We start from the raw sequence: 17,523 nt of genomic DNA on the forward strand, positions 1-17,523 counted from the left end.
TTTTAGCTTCCTCAATGGAAATTACCGAAGCAAAACACTTGCGAAGACTGGTGTCTCCTTTTTGACATTCAATCACCTTCTCGGGGGTGACATTCAAAAGACATGTGACATGGGTGACATGTTCTCCAGTTAAGGAAACACAACCGGCAGAGATAAACGGAGCATAGACAGGATCCGGTTTTTCAAATGCTGAATCATTAACTCGGGCCAACGGACGAGCCAAAGACTTGACTAAACCCAAACTTTTCATTTTTGGGGACGGTGACTGGGACTGTTTCGGTTTATTTTTCAAAACTGGGCAGTCCGCAATCACGTGACCCTTTTGGTGAGAGTAAAAACATTCACAGATTTCATGAAAAGGAGGCACTGATGACGTAATCGTTCGGCCTTTAAAACGAGGCACACCAAAGACAGTCTTGTGTGTCAAAGCATACTCATCTGCCAACACTGCTGCTTGGGCCAATGTCGCCACTTTCTGTTCATTTAAATGAACTACAATTCTATCAGGGAGGTTGCTTTTAAAATCCTCCAACAGCATCAATTCCCGAATATCAGCAAAGGTGTTAGCTTTGCTGGCTGAACACCATCGATTAAACAGAGACTCTTTGTCCCTCGCAAACTCAACAAACGTAGGGTGAGAGGGTTTCTTGTGGTTCCTGAAGCACTGTCGATAAGCTTCATGCACCAACTCATAAGCCCGCAACACGGTAGTTTAACTGTATCATAGTGTAAACTGTCTTCCAGGGAGAGAGCAGCTACTACTTCCTGGGCTTTTCCAGACAATTTACATTGCAACAGGAGAGGCCAAACCTCGAGGGGCCAATGCAGAGAAAAAGGAATCAATTTCTGACTCTCGGAATGGAGGGACTAAAGCTATATTTTTACTCACATCGAAGTGGGCTTGATGATGAGCAGTTTGTGGAGTTGCACTGAAGCCAGCGTCTAGCTCCAGTTGTCGGATCCTCACCTCCTTGTCGGCTTCTATGTTCCTAATTTCAAGATCAAAATTCATCTGTCTCTCCTTATCTTTTTGCTGCATTTCTAAACGGGCCAGCCTCACCTTCAGCCTAGCGGTCCCGTCTGAACGACCCAAAGAAGAAGATAAAGGGTCAAATCGGGGCAATGTAAAGAGAGTGGTGGTGGGCTGTGAACAGGAGGGAGGGCGATTAGGTGGGTGGGCGGGATGGACGGGATGGACGGACGGAGGGGGGTAAGGAGGGATGAAGCATGGACAAGAAGGAGGAAGAGAGGGAGGGAGAGAGAGGGAGAGAGAGAGACAGAGGGAGGGCAGGAGGATGGGACAGACAGAGGGAGAGAGTTCGCTGCATTTTAGAAAGTGGGTCTCCACTATAGTACTGGATGGACCGATGGTAGAGGAGAGGGGTTGTGGGAAGATGAGGGATTGAAGAAGAGCTCAGAGTTAATGGCCAATGATGTTGTTTTTCCAATAGAAGCCATTTTGAACACCATCCATTGAGTTACTGGTCTCCTGGTAAGAGACAAAAGCCCTTACGCAGAAAAGAGTGAGATTGTGGACTCCCTATGCTCCTAAGGGATCTAAGAGTACTAATGAAGCCTTGAAGTACATGTGAGCATTATATTGCACTATATTTGACTAGCAGCCATAGGGAACAGGGGGCCATTCAGGACACAGATATGTTACTTTAAGTCCTTGCTTACTTCTCTCATTTCAATTAACTGAAACAGCGAAGCTGTTCGGTTTAAGCTAAGCAGTCTATTTCTCAGACAGCTCATCTTTCACAGTCATACAAGAGTGGGGAACTAAGTGTTACAGGGAACTAATACTCACACTATACCCCTGCCTCAGGTGGTGAAGGGCAAGGTGTAGCGCTGCTGATAGCGCCTGTTAGCAGAGGAATTAGCCCTGATTAGCCTAGCCCAAATTCCCAGTGATACAGCATGAGTCCACTAATGCTGATAAGTGACACGACTTTCGCAAGATGTTCGCAAAAGCTGGGTTCCTATTCTCCTGTGTGGAGATCCCTATCTTTGTACTGGGTGTTGTTTTTCCCTCACCAGCACTAATAACTATAGTAAAATAGGACTTGCCTAGTTAAATAAAGGTGAAATAAAATAAGTAATTTCCACATTTCCACTGTAGGTGTATTGTCCAATAAAATCAATGTTCTGTTCTCAGCCAAGGTTCTGAACCCAACCATCTGTCTCGTATGTGAAACGATGCCTTGTTGCATGAGTGAATAGCAGACGATGTGTAAGCTACCCTCCAAACAATAGTTATACTAATAGAAATGTCCATTAAGTCAGCTGTGTGACACAAAGGAGAGAAGGGAGGGTAACATAGGGCAGCGGGGAGACAACTAGAGGGTAGCAATGGAGAGATGAAAGGAGGGTAGTCGAGGGAGCATGAAAGCAGGGTCATAGGGTCATAGACACGAGGGATGAGGGATGAGTAGGCGAAAGGACAGAGATGCGAGGGGAGCGTTCCAAATCCGTTTGGCTCTGTGCTTCCGTGCTGATCCCTCATGGCAGGTTCACGCACTGCCGTTGCCCACTCAGCCGCCTCCAAATCCAGCCCATGTCTCCAAGACTTTGCTTTGTAAACAAAAATGTCCAAATAACCAAACACAAGCGTTTCTGCTTCTACACTGCTGTCAACTTTCTCCTCATGTTCCAAGAAGTCTTTCTCTGTTGTTTGTATAGTGTTTTTCTCCTGTAGTGTACAAGGAATAGCCTGCTTAGAGGTTTGAAGAAATTGAATAGACCTAGGTGGACATCTGAACCTCTCCTCAGCCATAAGGCTGTACTTTACATAGACAGTTTGATTATGGTGGCGCATTGCGTTAAGAATCTACTGGGTGCTTTGTGTTTTGGTTTGTTTGACCTGCATTTGCAAATGTATTAGACAGCACAGTCAGAAATGTGAGAGTGTGGAGGGATAGACAGAAGAAAAGGGCTGAGACAGGATCTGTACCCACGTCACCACAGGTAAATAATGTGTTCTGGAGTCAAGGGGCTAACCACTACGCTGGACTCCTCCACATTTGCACCATTTCCGTTCAGCTACGTTTCAGAAGATTTGTTTGGACAGGGATATTTCAGGAACTCCTGAGTTGTCGGTTCGAAGTCTACAGCGTTGTCACATAACATGAGCTAATTCCCAAGATTTGTTTCGACGGGTTATTTTAGTAACCCCTGTATTGTCGCTTCGTTTAGGAGACCTTGTGACCTCCCTTTTATACACACATTTTTGTGGTCACCCTGACAGTGAGAAATGTCTCACTGTCAATCGTAAATGATACTTAGTCAAGATTGTTTGGTGAAACGTTCATACAGTGTCTTTACGACAACCATTTTATCTCAATCAGTTTCATGGGGATATGCATTTAAACCTTCTTGAGTTATACAGTGTTGTTTCAAAGTAGCTTTTATCCCTTTCACACTAAGATGTTTCCCGACAACTTTTCCATTCTCATACTTTTTCACGCCTTTTCTTTATATCTGACAGTTATTGCCGGTATCGTCAAACGAGCTAATAAGAATTTTGGTAAAGTTCTGCCTAGGGCTGCTGACATCAGTCACAAGTCATGAAGGCAGTCAAATTCCATTTGACCGTTTAGTCATGGTAATTAGGCTTCTCCAAGTTCTGATGCTGCTGATGGTCCTTAGTTGCCTACCAAACTTGCAAACTGCCTTGTACTCAGTACTCTATTGTCCCTCTAATCACTCTGACATCAATGCAAATGTATTCAAAAATGTAATCAAACTTAATAGGCTCTACACCCCTTGTAAAGCTTAACTGGCATACATAAGCAGTATGTGAGTTTCAAGTTTGGGGAATAATATTTTCACCATAAAAATGCACCTTTATAATAAAAGCATTACATGCATAATTGCATTTGCGGCCACTTTTGATGAGGGTGTTTTCTGCTAATGGAACATTCTTATAGCCTACTACCATGTGCCCATTGCTGCACATATAATGTGAAGAAATTATCAACATTTTAAGCTAAATGTTCTGATCTGTTGCGTCAGCCACATTTTGTAAAATAGTTTTTGGGATGTTAGTGGTTGTATTAATTTGGCATCTATCACATCCCACAACTGTCCCAGACTATGTTTGGAATATTTATTTCTCGCACAGAATAGAAGAATAGGTCAACCTATTTACAATGGGGGATAGTAGATTGACATAGGCTAGTGCTTTTGTTGTTCGTTAGGCCTACTCATCTTGTTAACTGACGAAAAGTTAATGTGGACAGTTCTTCCAATATCTTCAATATGCACCTCGGAATTGGATAAGGACGTGCGCAGTTGCGTTCCAATGTGTATGTCTTCACTTGTAGCCTGTGAGATAGACTTGATTACGTGATGGTTTTCGACTCTCTCTCTCTATTGCGCCAGCTGTCTCTAGATATGAATGCTAGGCTATGAAAAGCCAACTGACATTTACTCCTGAGGAACCCTCTACAACCACTGTGATTATCAATGAACGTTTGAACATCGTTTGAACATCTTGGCCATGTACTGTTATAATCTCAACCCGGCACAGCCAGAAGAGGACTGGTTCATCTCTAGGTTTCTTCCTAGGTTGCAGCCTTTTTAGGGAGATGTTCCTTGCCACAGGGCTTCTACATCTGCATTGCTTGCTGTTTGGGGTTTAAGGCTGACACTTTGTGACATCGGATGATGTAAAAAGGGCTTTCTAAATACATTTGATTGACTGAGCAGGGAGAAGGGCACAATGGCCAATGGCCTCAAACAGAATGGATTTTTTGGGGGTGCATTACAGCCACACAAAGGGGTTGCACTGTGAAATTCTAGGCTTTATCAAATTGTGAATATATTTTTATTTAACTAGGCAAGTCGATTCTTATTTTCAATGGCAGCCTAGGAACAGTTGGGTTAATTGCATTGTTCAGGGGCAGAACAACAGATTTGTACCTTGTCAGCTCAGGGATTCGATCTTGTATCATTGCAGTCACAAGTCCAACATTCTAACCACTACACTACCTGTCTCCCAATGAGTGACTGATGTAAAAAGAAATCAGAGCTCATGCTGTTCAAGCAAATCATCATTAGAGTCGCATCATTTAGCCTTAGAATGTATTTAAAAAATCTAAACATATAGCCCAACGTTTGCAGAACAACTAAAGTTACATTAACAACTCTAAGTTAAGCATAAAGGAATGCCTATTTATTTGTTAACCACTCAACACAAAATAGTGGCATGTGGCACTCCCTGAAATTGTTTGGAAAAATATCCTTTCTATTTTATTCTGCTTTTTTCAATTGTATTCTTCATGCTTTAAAATAATGCCACGGAATCCTAAACAAATCTTGTCTGCTAAATTAACTACCTGACACAAGTACAGTGCATGGCGAAAGTATTCGGCCCCCTTGAACTTTGCGACCTTTTGCCACATTTCAGGCTTCAAACATAAAGATATAAAACTGTATTTTTTTGTGAAGAATCAACAACAAGTGGGACACAATTATGAAGTGGAATGACATTTATTGGATATTTCAAACTTTTTTAACAATCAAAAACTGAAAAATTGGGCGTGCAAAATTATTCAGCCCCTTTACTTTCAGTGCAGCAAACTCTCTCCAGAAGTTCAGTGAGGATATCTGAATGATCCAATGTTGACCTAAATGACTAATGATGATAAATGCAATCCACCTGTGTGTAATCAAGTCTCCGTATAAATGCACCTGCACTGTGATAGTCTCAGAGGTCCATTAAAAGCGCAGAGAGCATCATGAAGAACAAGGAACACACCAGGCAGGTCCGAGATACTGTTGTGAAGAAGTTTAAAGCCGGATTTGGATACAAAAAGATTTCCCAAGCTTTAAACATCCCAAGGAGCACTGTGCAAGCGATAATATTGAAATGGAAGGAGTATCAGACCACTGCAAATCTACCAAGACCTGGCCGTCCCTCTAAACTTTCAGCTCATACAAGGAGAAGACTGATCAGAGATGAAGCCAAGAGGCCCATGATCACTCTGGATGAACTGCAGAGATCTACAGCTGAGGTGGGAGACTCTGTCCATAGGACAACAATCAGTCGTATATTGCACAAATCCGGCCTTTATGGAAGAGTGGCAAGAAGAAAGCCATCACACACCATCCCCACTGTCAAACATGGTGGTGCATCATGGTTTGGGCCTGCTTTTCTTCAGCAGGGACAGGGAAGATGGTTAAAATTGATGGGAAGATTGATGGAGCCAAATACAGGACCATTCTGGAAGAAAACCTGATGGAGTCTGCAAAAGACCTGAGACTGGGACGGAGATTTGTCTTCCAACAAGACAATGATCCAAAACATAAAGCAAAATCTACAATGGAATGGTTCAAAAATAAACATATCCAGGTGTTAGAATGGCCAAGTCAAAGTCCAGACCTGAATCCAATCGAGAATCTGTGGAAAGAACTGAAAACTGCTGTTCACAAATGCTCTCCATCCAACCTCACTGAGCTCTAAAGGACACCAATAATAAGAAGAGACTTGCTTGGGCCAAGAAACACGAGCAATGGATATTATACTGGTGGAAATCTGTCCTTTGGTCTGATGAGTCCAAATTTTAGATTTATGCTTCCAACTGCCGTGTCTTTGTGAGACGCGGAGTAGGTGAACGGATCATCTCCGCATGTGTGGTTCCCACCCTGAAGCACGGAGGAGGAGGTGTGATGGTTTGCGATGCTTTGCTGGTGACACTGTCAGTGATTTATGTATTATGCAAGGCACACTTAACCAGCATGGCTACCACAGCATTCTGCAGCGATACGCCAACCCATCTGGTTTGCATTTAGTGGGAATTTAATTTGTTTTTCAACTAGACCTCCAGGCTGTATAAGGGCTATTTGATCAAGAAGGAGAGTGATGGAGTGCTGCATCAGATGACCCGGCCTCCACAATCACCTGACCTCAAACCCAATTGAGACGTTTGTGATGAGTTGGACCGTAGAGTGATGGAAAAGCCTACATTCACAATATTCTCTGGGTGATGTTTTTCTAGGTTGCACAGCTAGATATTTAGGATCAATTTAGAGCAGACCAAAAATGGCTTTTGTTAACTTGAGCTAGCTAGCTGTTGAGCTAGGTTAGCTAAGGAAACTCGCAGTAGTTCAACGTTGGCTAGCAATTAATATACTTATAGACAAGGCAAGGTACCTACCTAGCAGCTGCTGAAAATATTCTTCCACCTCACAGCCTCTTCAATAAGACATTTACTAAAATAGTCTGAGCTTCATGTGTCTCACCGGACAGCATAAGTTTGGCGCCTGGAATGGATCATTTGAATCTACAGTAAGCATAAGCTATTACTGTAAAGAAATACAGTATGTTAGAGTATTTTTTACAAGCGACTTTCAAATTACAGTTAAACACAATATTTTTCAGCATGTTACCCATAATGCAGTGCAATCTACAGCATGAATGCTGTAAAACACATTTATGGTATTATACTGTGCATCCTACAGTGTTTTACTGTTGAAAGTACAGAAAGGTCTTACAGTGTAGGTCTACTAAGCTACCACTCGTGCAAGGGAGGTAGAAAAGGCTTATGCAGACAAGCATGTGCTTAAAATGAGCAGGGGGTAAGGGGGTCATATAAAAATAAAATTACAGGCAAAATACCATCAATCCTACAGTATGTGGAAGCAGTACTACAGTGTTGTTTAGAATTATGTATAGAGAGTACATTTTAGAGTAGATGGTCTTAACAAACTGTAGCATACCCCTGAAGCCTGTGTGCTCAGTTGTCAGTCCCCTGTATAGGTTTGAGGAGGATAAACTAGTTTTTCTGTGTCCGTGTTTTGTTTTTCTCTTACAGGTTGAGCGGGAAATAGCGATTCTGAAGCTCATAGAACACCCTCACGTTTTAAAGCTGCACGACGTCTACGAAAATAAGAAATACTTGTGAGTATTGTTATCGCCTCTATGAATTCAATCAAATTGTTATGTTCCAACATGGGGGAGGGTATTAGCATCTCAAATCAAATCAAATCTAATTTTATTTCTCACATACACATGGTTAGCAGATGTTAATGCGAGTGTAGCGAAATGCTTGTGCTTCTAGTTCCGACAATGCAGTAATAACCAACAAGTAATCTAGCTAACAATTCCAAAACTACTACCTTATAGACACAAGTGTAAGGGGTGATGGTACAGAGCGGCATAGGCAAGATACAGTAGATGGTATTGAGTACAGTATATACATATGAGATGAGTATGTAAACAAAGTGGCATAGTTAAAGTGGCTAGTGATACATGCATTACATAAAGATGCAGTAGATGATATAGAGTACAGTATATACGTATACATATGAGATGAGATGAATAATGTAGGGTATGTAAACATTATATTAGGTAGCATTGTTTAAAGTGGCTAGTGACATATTTTACATCATTTCCCATCAATTCCCATTATTGAAGTCTACTTAGCGTCCAATTCGTAATTGTATTGGTATAGTAATATTGAAGATAGCAGAAATGATACACAACTTCACATGATACAATGAAACATCATGATACACCTCTTCATCCTTAAGAGTCAGGGGCTACTTCCTGTTTCACCTGCCATTGTGTCGGTCCCAGTCATCTGTAATAATAGTGGATATTATGACAGGGAATGATATTAACTGTATGTCTCCCCCAACACGTGACAGTCAACAAGATCAAACCCTCTGAGCTTGACAGCCAAACAGCCAACCCTTTCTGTTAGGCTCCGCACTCAGATATCAAAGCGAACCATCTGATTGGTTACAGGCAACATTGAATGTGACAGAAGGGTAGATGGCCCATTAGTGTGAAGCTAGTCGTTTATTCATGCTCGTTTGAGAGTTTGCTAATAGGGCCAGAAACCCTATATTATGTAAACACTACGACATGCTTATCAGAGTTTGCCTCTCAAATGGCACCCTATTTCCTATACAGTGCACTACTTTTGACCAGAACTCTACGAGCCATGGTGAAAATAAGTGGTCTTAATAAACAAAAGTGTGCCATTTGCGACACAGTCAGTGAAGGCACTGCATTAGTGAACATTAGCCATGGAGAGTGACACCCTCATCAGTCTGGTCCAGCAACACACACACACACACACACTCACACACACACACACACACACACACACACACACACACACACACACACACACACACACACACACACACACACACACACACACACACACCCCATTGCTGACAGGTGTGTAAAATTGAGCACACAGCCATGCAATCCCCATGAACAAACATTGGCAGTAGAATGGCCTTACTGAGGAGCTCAGTGACTTTCAACATGGCACCTTTTCAACAGGTCAGTTTGTAAAATGTATGCCCTGCTAGAGCTGCCATAGTCAACTGTAAGTGCTGTTGTTGTGAAGTGGAAACGACTAGAAGAAACAATAGCTCAGCAGCGAACTGGCAGGCTACACAAGCTCACAGAACGGAACGGCCGAGTGCTGAAGCATGTAGTGCGTAAAAACAATCTGTCCTTGGTTGCAACACTCAGTACCAACTTCCAAACTGCCACTGGAAGCAATGTCAGCACAATAACTGTTTCATGAAATGGGTTTCCATGGCCGAGTAGCCTCACACAAGCCTAAGATCACCATGCACAATGCCAAGTGCCGGCTTGAGTGGTGTAAAGCTTGACACCATTGGACACTGGAGCAGTGGAAACGTCTTCTCTGGAGTGATGAATCACACTTCACCATCTGGCAGCACAACGGACAAATGATGCCAGGAGAACGCTACCTGCCTAAATGTGTAGTGCCAACTGTAAAGTGTCGTGGTTCAGGATTGGTCCCTTAGTTCCAGTGAAGGGAAATCTTAACACTACAGCATACAATGACATTCTCGACGATTCAATGCTTCCAACTTTGTGGCAACAGTTTGGGGAAGGCCCTTTCCCTGTTTCAGACAAATACACCTCTGCTGTTTTCAATCAAGATCTCAGCGATCACTGCCTCATTGCCTGCATCCGTAATGCTTCTGCAACCAAACGACCACCCCTCATCACTGTCAAACACTCCCTGAAACAATTCTGTGAGCAGGCCTTTCTTATCGACCTGGTATCCTGGAATGACATTGACCTCATCCCGTCAGTGGATGATGCCTGGCTATTCTTTAAAAGTGCCTTCCTCACCATCTTAAATAAGCATGCCCCTCTCAAAAAATGTAGAACTAGGAATAGATAAGTCCTTGGTTCACGCCAGACCTGGGCAGCCTTGACCAGCACAAAAACATCCTGTGGCGATCTGAATTAGCATCATCGAATAGCCCCCGTGATATGCAACTTTTCAGGGAAGTTAGGAACAAATATACACAGGCAGTTAGAAAAGCTAAGGCAAGGTTTTTCAAACAGAAATTTGCATCCTGTAGTACTAACTCAAAAAAGTTATGGGAAACTGTAAAGTCCATGGAGAATAAGAGCACCTCCTCCCAGCTGCCCACTGCTCTGAGGCTAGGGAACACTGTCACCACGATAAATCCACTATAATTGAGAATTTCAATAAGCATTTCTCTACGGCTGGCCATGCTTTCCACATGGCTACCCCTACCCCGGTCAACTGCCCGGCACCCCCCAAAGCAACTTGCCAAAGCCCCCACCATTTCTCCTTTACCCAAATCCAGATAGCTGATGTTCTGAAAGAGCTGCAAAATCTGGAGCCCTACAAATCAGCCGGGCTAGACAATCTGGACCCTCTCTTTCTAAAATGATCTGCCGAAATTGTTGCAACCCCTATTACTAGCCTGTTCAAACTCTCTTTCGTAGCGTCTGAGATTCCCAAAGATTGGAAAGCTGCCGCGGTCATCCCCCTCTTCAAAGGGGGTGACACTCTAGACCCAAACTGCTACAGACCTATATTTGTCCTACCCTGTCTTTCTAAGGTCTTCGAAAGCCAAGTTAACAAACAGATTACTGACCTGCTTTCGAATCCCACCATACCTTCTCCGCTATGCACTCTGGTTTCAGAGCTGGTCATGGGTGCACCTCAGCCACACTCAAGGTTCTAAACGACATCATAACCGTCATCGATAAGAGACATTACTGTGCAGCTGTATTCATCAACCTGGCCACGGCTTTAGACTCTGTCAATCACAACATTCTTATTGGCAGACTCGACAGCCTTGGTTTCTCAAATGATTGCCTTGCCTGGTTTACCAACTACTTCTCTGATAGAGTTTAGTGTGTCAAATCGGAGGGCCTGTTGTCCGGACCTCTGACAGTCTCTATGGGTGTGCCACAGGGTTCAATTCTCGGACCGACTCTCTTTTCTGTATACATCAATGATGTTGCTCTTGCTGCTGGTGATTCTCTGATCCACCTCTACGCAGACGACACCATTCTGTATACCTCTGGCCCTTCTTTGGACACTGTGTTAACTAACCTCCAGACGAGCTTAAATGCCATACAACTCTCCTTCCATGGCTTCCAACTGCTCTTAAACTATAGTAAAACTAAGCGCATGCTTTCAATCGATCACTGCCCGCACCTGCTCGCGCGTCCAGCAGCACTACTCTGGACGGCTCTGACTTAGAATACGTGGACAACTACAAATACCTGGGTGTCTGGTTAGACTGTAAACTCTCCTTCCAGACTCACATTAAGCATCTCCAATCCAAAATTAAATCTAGAATCGGCTTCCTATATCGCAAAAAAGCATCCTTCACTCATGCTGCCAAACATACCCTCGTAAAACTGACCATCCTACCGATCCTCGACTTCGGTGATGTCATCTATAAAATAGCCTCCAACACTCTACTCAACAAACTGGATGCAGTCTATCACAATGCCATCTTTTTTGTCACCAAAGCCCTATACACTACCCACCATTGCAACCTGTACGCTCTCATTGGTTGGCCCTCGCTTCAAACTCGTCCCCAAACCCACTGGCTACAGGTTATCTACAAGTCTCTGCTAGGTAAAGCCCTGCCTTATCTCAGCTCACTGGTCACCATAGCAGCACCCACTCGTTGCACGCCCTCCAGCAGGTATATCTCACTGGTCACCCCCAAAGCCAATTCCTCCTTTGCTCGTCTTTCCTTCCAGTTCTCTGCTGCCCATGACTGGAACGAATTGCAAAAATATCTGAAGCTGGAGACCAGCTGTCAGAGCAGTTTACAGATCACTGCACCTGTACATAGCCTATCTGTTAAACAGCCCATCTATCTACCTACCTCATCCCCATACTGGTATTTATTTATTTATTTTGCTCCTTTGCACCCCAGTATCTCTACCTGCACATTCATCTTCTGCCGATCTACCATTCCAGTGTTTAATTGCTATATTGTAATTATTTCGCCACCATGGCCTATTTATTTCCTTAACTTACCTCATTTGCACTCACTGTATGTAGACTTTTTGTTTTCTTTTGTTCTACTGTATTATTGACTGTATGTTTTGTTTATTCCATGTGTAACTCTGTGTTGTTGTATGTGTTGAATTGCTACGCTTTATCTTGGCCAGGTCGCAGTTGCAAATGAGAACTTGTTCTCAACTAGCCTACCTGGTTAAATAAAGGTGAAATAAAATAAATAAATAAAATGCCCTCATGTACAAAGCGATGTCCATACAGAAACGTTTTTTTCGCGATCGGTGTGGAAGAACTTGACTGGCTTGCACAGAGCCGTCACCTCAACTCCAGTGAATACCTTTGGGATAAATTGGAACGCTGACTGCTAGCCAGGCTGAATTGCCCAACATCAGTGACCGACCTCACTAATGCTCTTGCGTGTAAATGGCACCCTTTTAGGCACATTGGGCAGTCTTGATACAAAATGTTAAACAGAAATGCAATGGTTCATTGGATCAGTCTAAAACTTTGCACATACACTGCTGCCATCTAGCAGCCAAAATCTAAATTGCAACTGGGCTGGAATAATACAGTATGGCCTTTCTCTTGTATTTCAAAGATGATGGTACAAAAAAATACAAAATAACGGTTGTTTTTTTCTTTGTATTTTCTTTTACCAGATCTAATGTGTTATATTCTCCTACAGTCCTTTCACATTTCCACAAACTTCAACGTTTTTCCTTTCAAATGGCACCAATAAAATGCATATCCTTGCTTCAGGGCCTGCGCTACAGGCATTTAGATTTGGGTATGTCATTTTCGACGAAAATTGAAAAAAAAGGGGCGGATCCATAGTTATGCAACACCCAATTCCCCTGTTTGTAAAAGTATTCGTTCTCCTTACACTCAATAACTGGTTAGCCACCTTTAGCTGCAATGACTGAAACCAAATGCTTCCTGTAGTTGTTGATCAGTCTCTCACATCGCTGTGGAAGAATTTTGGCGCAGTGTTTTTTTTCCATTATTGCTTAAATTTAACTAGGCAAGTCAGTTAAGAACAAATTTGTATCTACAATGACAGCCTACCCCGGCCAATTGTGCACTGCCCTATGGGACTCCCAATCCCAGCCAGATGTGATGAAGTCTGGATTCAAACCAGGGACTGCAGTGATGCCTCTTGCACTGAGATGCAGTGCCTTTAAACGCTACGCCATTCGAGAGCCCAAGTCTTTCGGAACTGCTTTAACCTTTCTGATCTCCCCATCCCGGATCCGGGTTCGTGAATACAGACTCAAGCTCATTACCATAACGCAACGTTAACTATTCATGAAAATCGCAAATCAAATGAAATAAATATGCTAGCTCTCAAGCTTAGCCTTTTGTTAACAACACTGTCATCTCAGATTTTCAAAATATGCTTCTCAACCATTGCAAAACAATCATTTGTGTAACAGTATTGATGGCTAACGTAGCATTTAGCATTAGCATTCAGCTGGCAACATTTACACAAAAAAACAGAAAAGCATTCAAAAAAATCATTTACCTTTGAAGAACTTCAGATGTTTTCATTGAGGAGACTCTCAGATAGCAAATGTTCAGTTTTTCCTGAAAGATTATTTGTTTAGGACAAATCGCTCCGTTTTCTGCGTCACGTTTAGCTATGAAAAAACCCCTGTATCCAGGATTGTGTAAATCTATCAGCAAGCTCATTAGCATAACACAACGTTAACTATTTATGAAAATCGCAAATGAAATGAAATAAATATGCCATCTCTCAAGCTTAGCCTTTTGTAAACAACACTGTCATCTCAGATTTTCAAAATATGCTTCTCAACCATAGGAAAACAATCATTTGTGTAAAAGTAGCTAGCTAGAGTTAGCATTTCGCGTTAGCATTTAGCGTTAGCATTAGCGTTAGCATCCAGCACGCAACATTAACAAAAACATAAAAGCCTTCAAATAAAATCATTTACCTTTGAAGAACTTCTGATGTTTTCAATGAGGATACTCTCAGTTAGATAGCAGATGCTCAGTTTTTCCAAAAAGATTCCTTGTGTATTAGAAATAGCTCCGTTTTATACATCACATTTGGCTACCAAAAAAAATCCATAAATTCAGTCCTCAAAACGCAAACTTTTTTCCAAATTAACTCCATAATATCGACTGAAAACATGGCAGACGTTGTTTAGAATCAATCCTCAAGGTGTTTTTCACATATCTCTTCATTGATACATCGTTCTTGGAAACATGGTTTCTCTCCTGAATCCCAGGAGAAAATGCCTGCACCTGAAGATTACGCACAAATTTAGACAAAGGACACCGGGCGGACCTCTGGAAAATGTAGTCTCTTATGGCCAATCTTCCAATGATATGCCTACAAATACGTCACAATGCTGCTAAGACCTTGGGCGAACGACAGAAAGTGTAGGCTCATTCGTTGCGCAATCACAGCCATATAAGGAGAGAATGGAAAACAGAGCTTCAGAAATTCTGCTAATTCCTGGGTGATGCATCATCTTGGTTTCGCCTGTAGAATGAGTTCTGGGGCACTTACAGACAAAATCTTTGCAGATTCTGAAACTTCAGAGTGTTTTCTTTCCAAAACTGTCAAGAATATGCATAGTCGAGCATCTTTTCGTGACAAAATATCGCGCTTAAAACGGGAACGTTTTTTATCCAAAAATGAAATAGCGCCCCTAGAGCTCTAACTGGTTAACTCACGACATTTGTGGGTTTTCAACTCCTCATTTCAAGTCCTGCCAAACATCTCAATTGGGATTAGGTTTGGACTTCCAAAACCTCAAATTTGTTTCTTTTGAACCATTTTCATGTAGACTTTATTGTGTGCTTTGATTCATTGTCTTGCTGCATGACCCAGATGCCTGACATTCTCCTGAATAAGTAAAATACATTTTTTTTTAAATTAGAATAAGAAATTAACCTGTCTACGATACTGGTTCCCAATTGGGAATCAACCCTCCCACGTTCAGCTGAAACGGTGGCGCATGGAACGCAAAAATATTCTTAAAAATATTTAACCTCCACACATTAACAAGTCCAATAGCTCAAATGAAAGATAAACATCTTGTTCATCTAGCCAGCAAGTCAGATTTCTAAAATGTTTACGGCGAAAACATAGCACATATATATGTAAAACCACCACCAGACACAGCTCATTTCAATAGCCAAAACATGCAATCAACAAACGCAGGATTAAAAAATAAATCGCTCACTAACCTTTGGAAAATCTTCATCAGATGACAGTAATATGACATATTACACAGTACATATTTTTTTTTTTCAATAATATGCCATTTATATCCATAAATGTCCATTTACAGTGAGTTCACCTTCAGAAATTACTCAAAAATGCCCGCAGGAAATCTATGTAGCGCGGCAAGATAACGTAAATAGACATCATAAACTTTGACTAAATATACATGTTCTACATATAGTTAGAAAGATACACTGCTTCTTTATGCAACCGCTGTGTTAGATTTATTTTTAACGTTACAGAAATCGCACACTATTCCATATGCTGAGACAGCGCTCAGTTCCAAGCTACATTTCCACGTAATGTTGGAGTCAACAGAAACACAGATTTAAGCATAAATATTCCCTTACCTTCGATGGTCTTCGTTCAGAATGTTCTGGAAGGCTTCATACTTACCCAATACATCGTTTGGTTTCAAGTCTTGCGTCTTTGTATTAGCTACTGCTAATAACATCAGCTGAAATGCACCCAAAACGTCCTCTGGTCCGGATAAGTTGCGCATCAAAACTTCAAAATTACACATTATATGTCGACTAAACAGGTCAAACTAAGTGCAGAAGCAAGCTTTATGATGTTTTAGACGTGCAAAACAAACTTCAATTCAATCGGCCATCGTCTGCCCTTCTCTTGAGTGCTGGAAACAAAGGAATGGCTGGGACCAATTCGCGCCCATACGCACAGCCTATTCTCTCGTGGCACGCACTAATTTCACTCCCATAGGGTCAATTCTCGCGGGATTTGAACGGTTTGAAGCTCTAATGAAAGAGGACATCTAGCGGAAGAGAAAGAAAGTGTCCCCAGAATCATAGCTCGTTGGGAAGGGTGGGGGCCATGACGTCAAAGTTGCTCCAACTTTCATGGCCACAAAAACTAGTTTGGAAGAATGCCTGCCCTGTGAGTTCTGCTATACTTACAGACATAATTCCAACGGTTTTAGAATCTTTAGAGTGTTTTCTATCCAATAATAATTTTTATTTGCATATATTAACAATTTTTGACAGATTTTTTTTCCAGTTTACTAGGGGTACCCAATCTCTCCAAAGGGGGCGTATGTCTGCCATATCCTTAACTAATAACAAATAAAAATGACAAGTTATTGAAGAGCAGCAATAAAATAACAATAGCGAGGCTATGTACACTATGTATAGATAATAACAGAGAGTAGCAGTAGATTAAAAGACTGGGGGGGGGGGGACAATGCAAGTAGTCTGGGTAGCCATTTGATTAGATGTTCAGGAGTCTTATGGCTTGGGGGTAGAAGCTGTTAGAAGCCTCTTGGACCTAGACTTTGTATTCTAGTACCACTTGCCGTGCAGTAGCAGAGAGAACAGTCTATGACTAGGGTGGCTGGAGACTACAATGTTTAGGGCCTTCCTCTGACACCACCTGGTATAGAGGTCCTGGATGGCAGGAAGCTTGGCCCCAGTGATGTACTGGGCCGTACCGATTACCCTCTGTAGTGCCTTGCGGTCGGAGGTCGAGAATACCAGGCAGTGATGCAACAAGTCAGGATGCTCTCGATGGTGCATCTGTAGAAACTCTTGAAGATCTGAGGACCCATGCCAAATCTTTTTAGTCTCATGAGGGGGAATAGATTTTGTTGTGCCCTCTTCACAAATGTCTTGGTGTGCTTGGACCATGTTAGTTTGTTGGTGATGTGGACACCAAGGAACTTGAAGCTCTCAACCTGCTCCACTACAGCCCCGTCAATGAGAATGGGGGTGTGCTTAGTCCTCTTTTTCCTGTAGTCCACAATCATCTCCTTTGTCTTGTTCACATTGAGGGAGAGGTTGTTGTCCTGGCACCACACGGCCAGGTCTCTGACCTCCTCCATATAGGCTGTCTCGTTGTTGTTGGTGATCAGGCCTACCACTGTTGTGTCATCGGCAAACTTAATGATGGTGTTGGAGTCGTGCCTGGCCGTGTAGTCATGAGTAAACAAGGAGTACAAGAGGGGACTGAGCA

At 42.4% G+C, this 17,523-nt stretch overlaps 1 protein-coding gene and 1 long non-coding RNA gene across 5 annotated transcripts in view; one reads left to right on the top strand and one right to left on the bottom strand.

The window, feature by feature from the left end:
- The window catches only part of LOC149985119 (uncharacterized), a 105,934-nt gene extending 91,339 nt beyond the window's left edge, over positions 1-14,595 (bottom strand). Inside the window, exons 1-2 of the long non-coding RNA XR_016486891.1 lie at positions 14,258-14,595; positions 13,828-13,889 (exon numbers count right to left, since the gene is read on the bottom strand). This is a non-coding gene — a long non-coding RNA (uncharacterized LOC149985119). The remainder of the gene's footprint in view (positions 1-13,827; positions 13,890-14,257) is intronic.
- Positions 1-17,523, top strand: part of brsk2a (BR serine/threonine kinase 2a) — a 527,560-nt gene that overhangs the window by 347,106 nt on the left and 162,931 nt on the right. For all 4 annotated transcript variants that reach the window (XM_090200985.1, XM_090200982.1, XM_090200992.1 and 1 more), the window contains exon 3: positions 7,818-7,903. In XM_090200985.1, coding sequence (XP_090057111.1) covers positions 7,818-7,903 — 86 coding nt within the window. The remainder of the gene's footprint in view (positions 1-7,817; positions 7,904-17,523) is intronic.

This window comes from Oncorhynchus mykiss, chromosome 2 (genome assembly GCF_057628025.1).
Source record: "Oncorhynchus mykiss isolate SJ-2025 chromosome 2, ASM5762802v1, whole genome shotgun sequence".
Classification (NCBI taxonomy): Eukaryota; Metazoa; Chordata; class Actinopteri; order Salmoniformes; family Salmonidae; genus Oncorhynchus; species Oncorhynchus mykiss.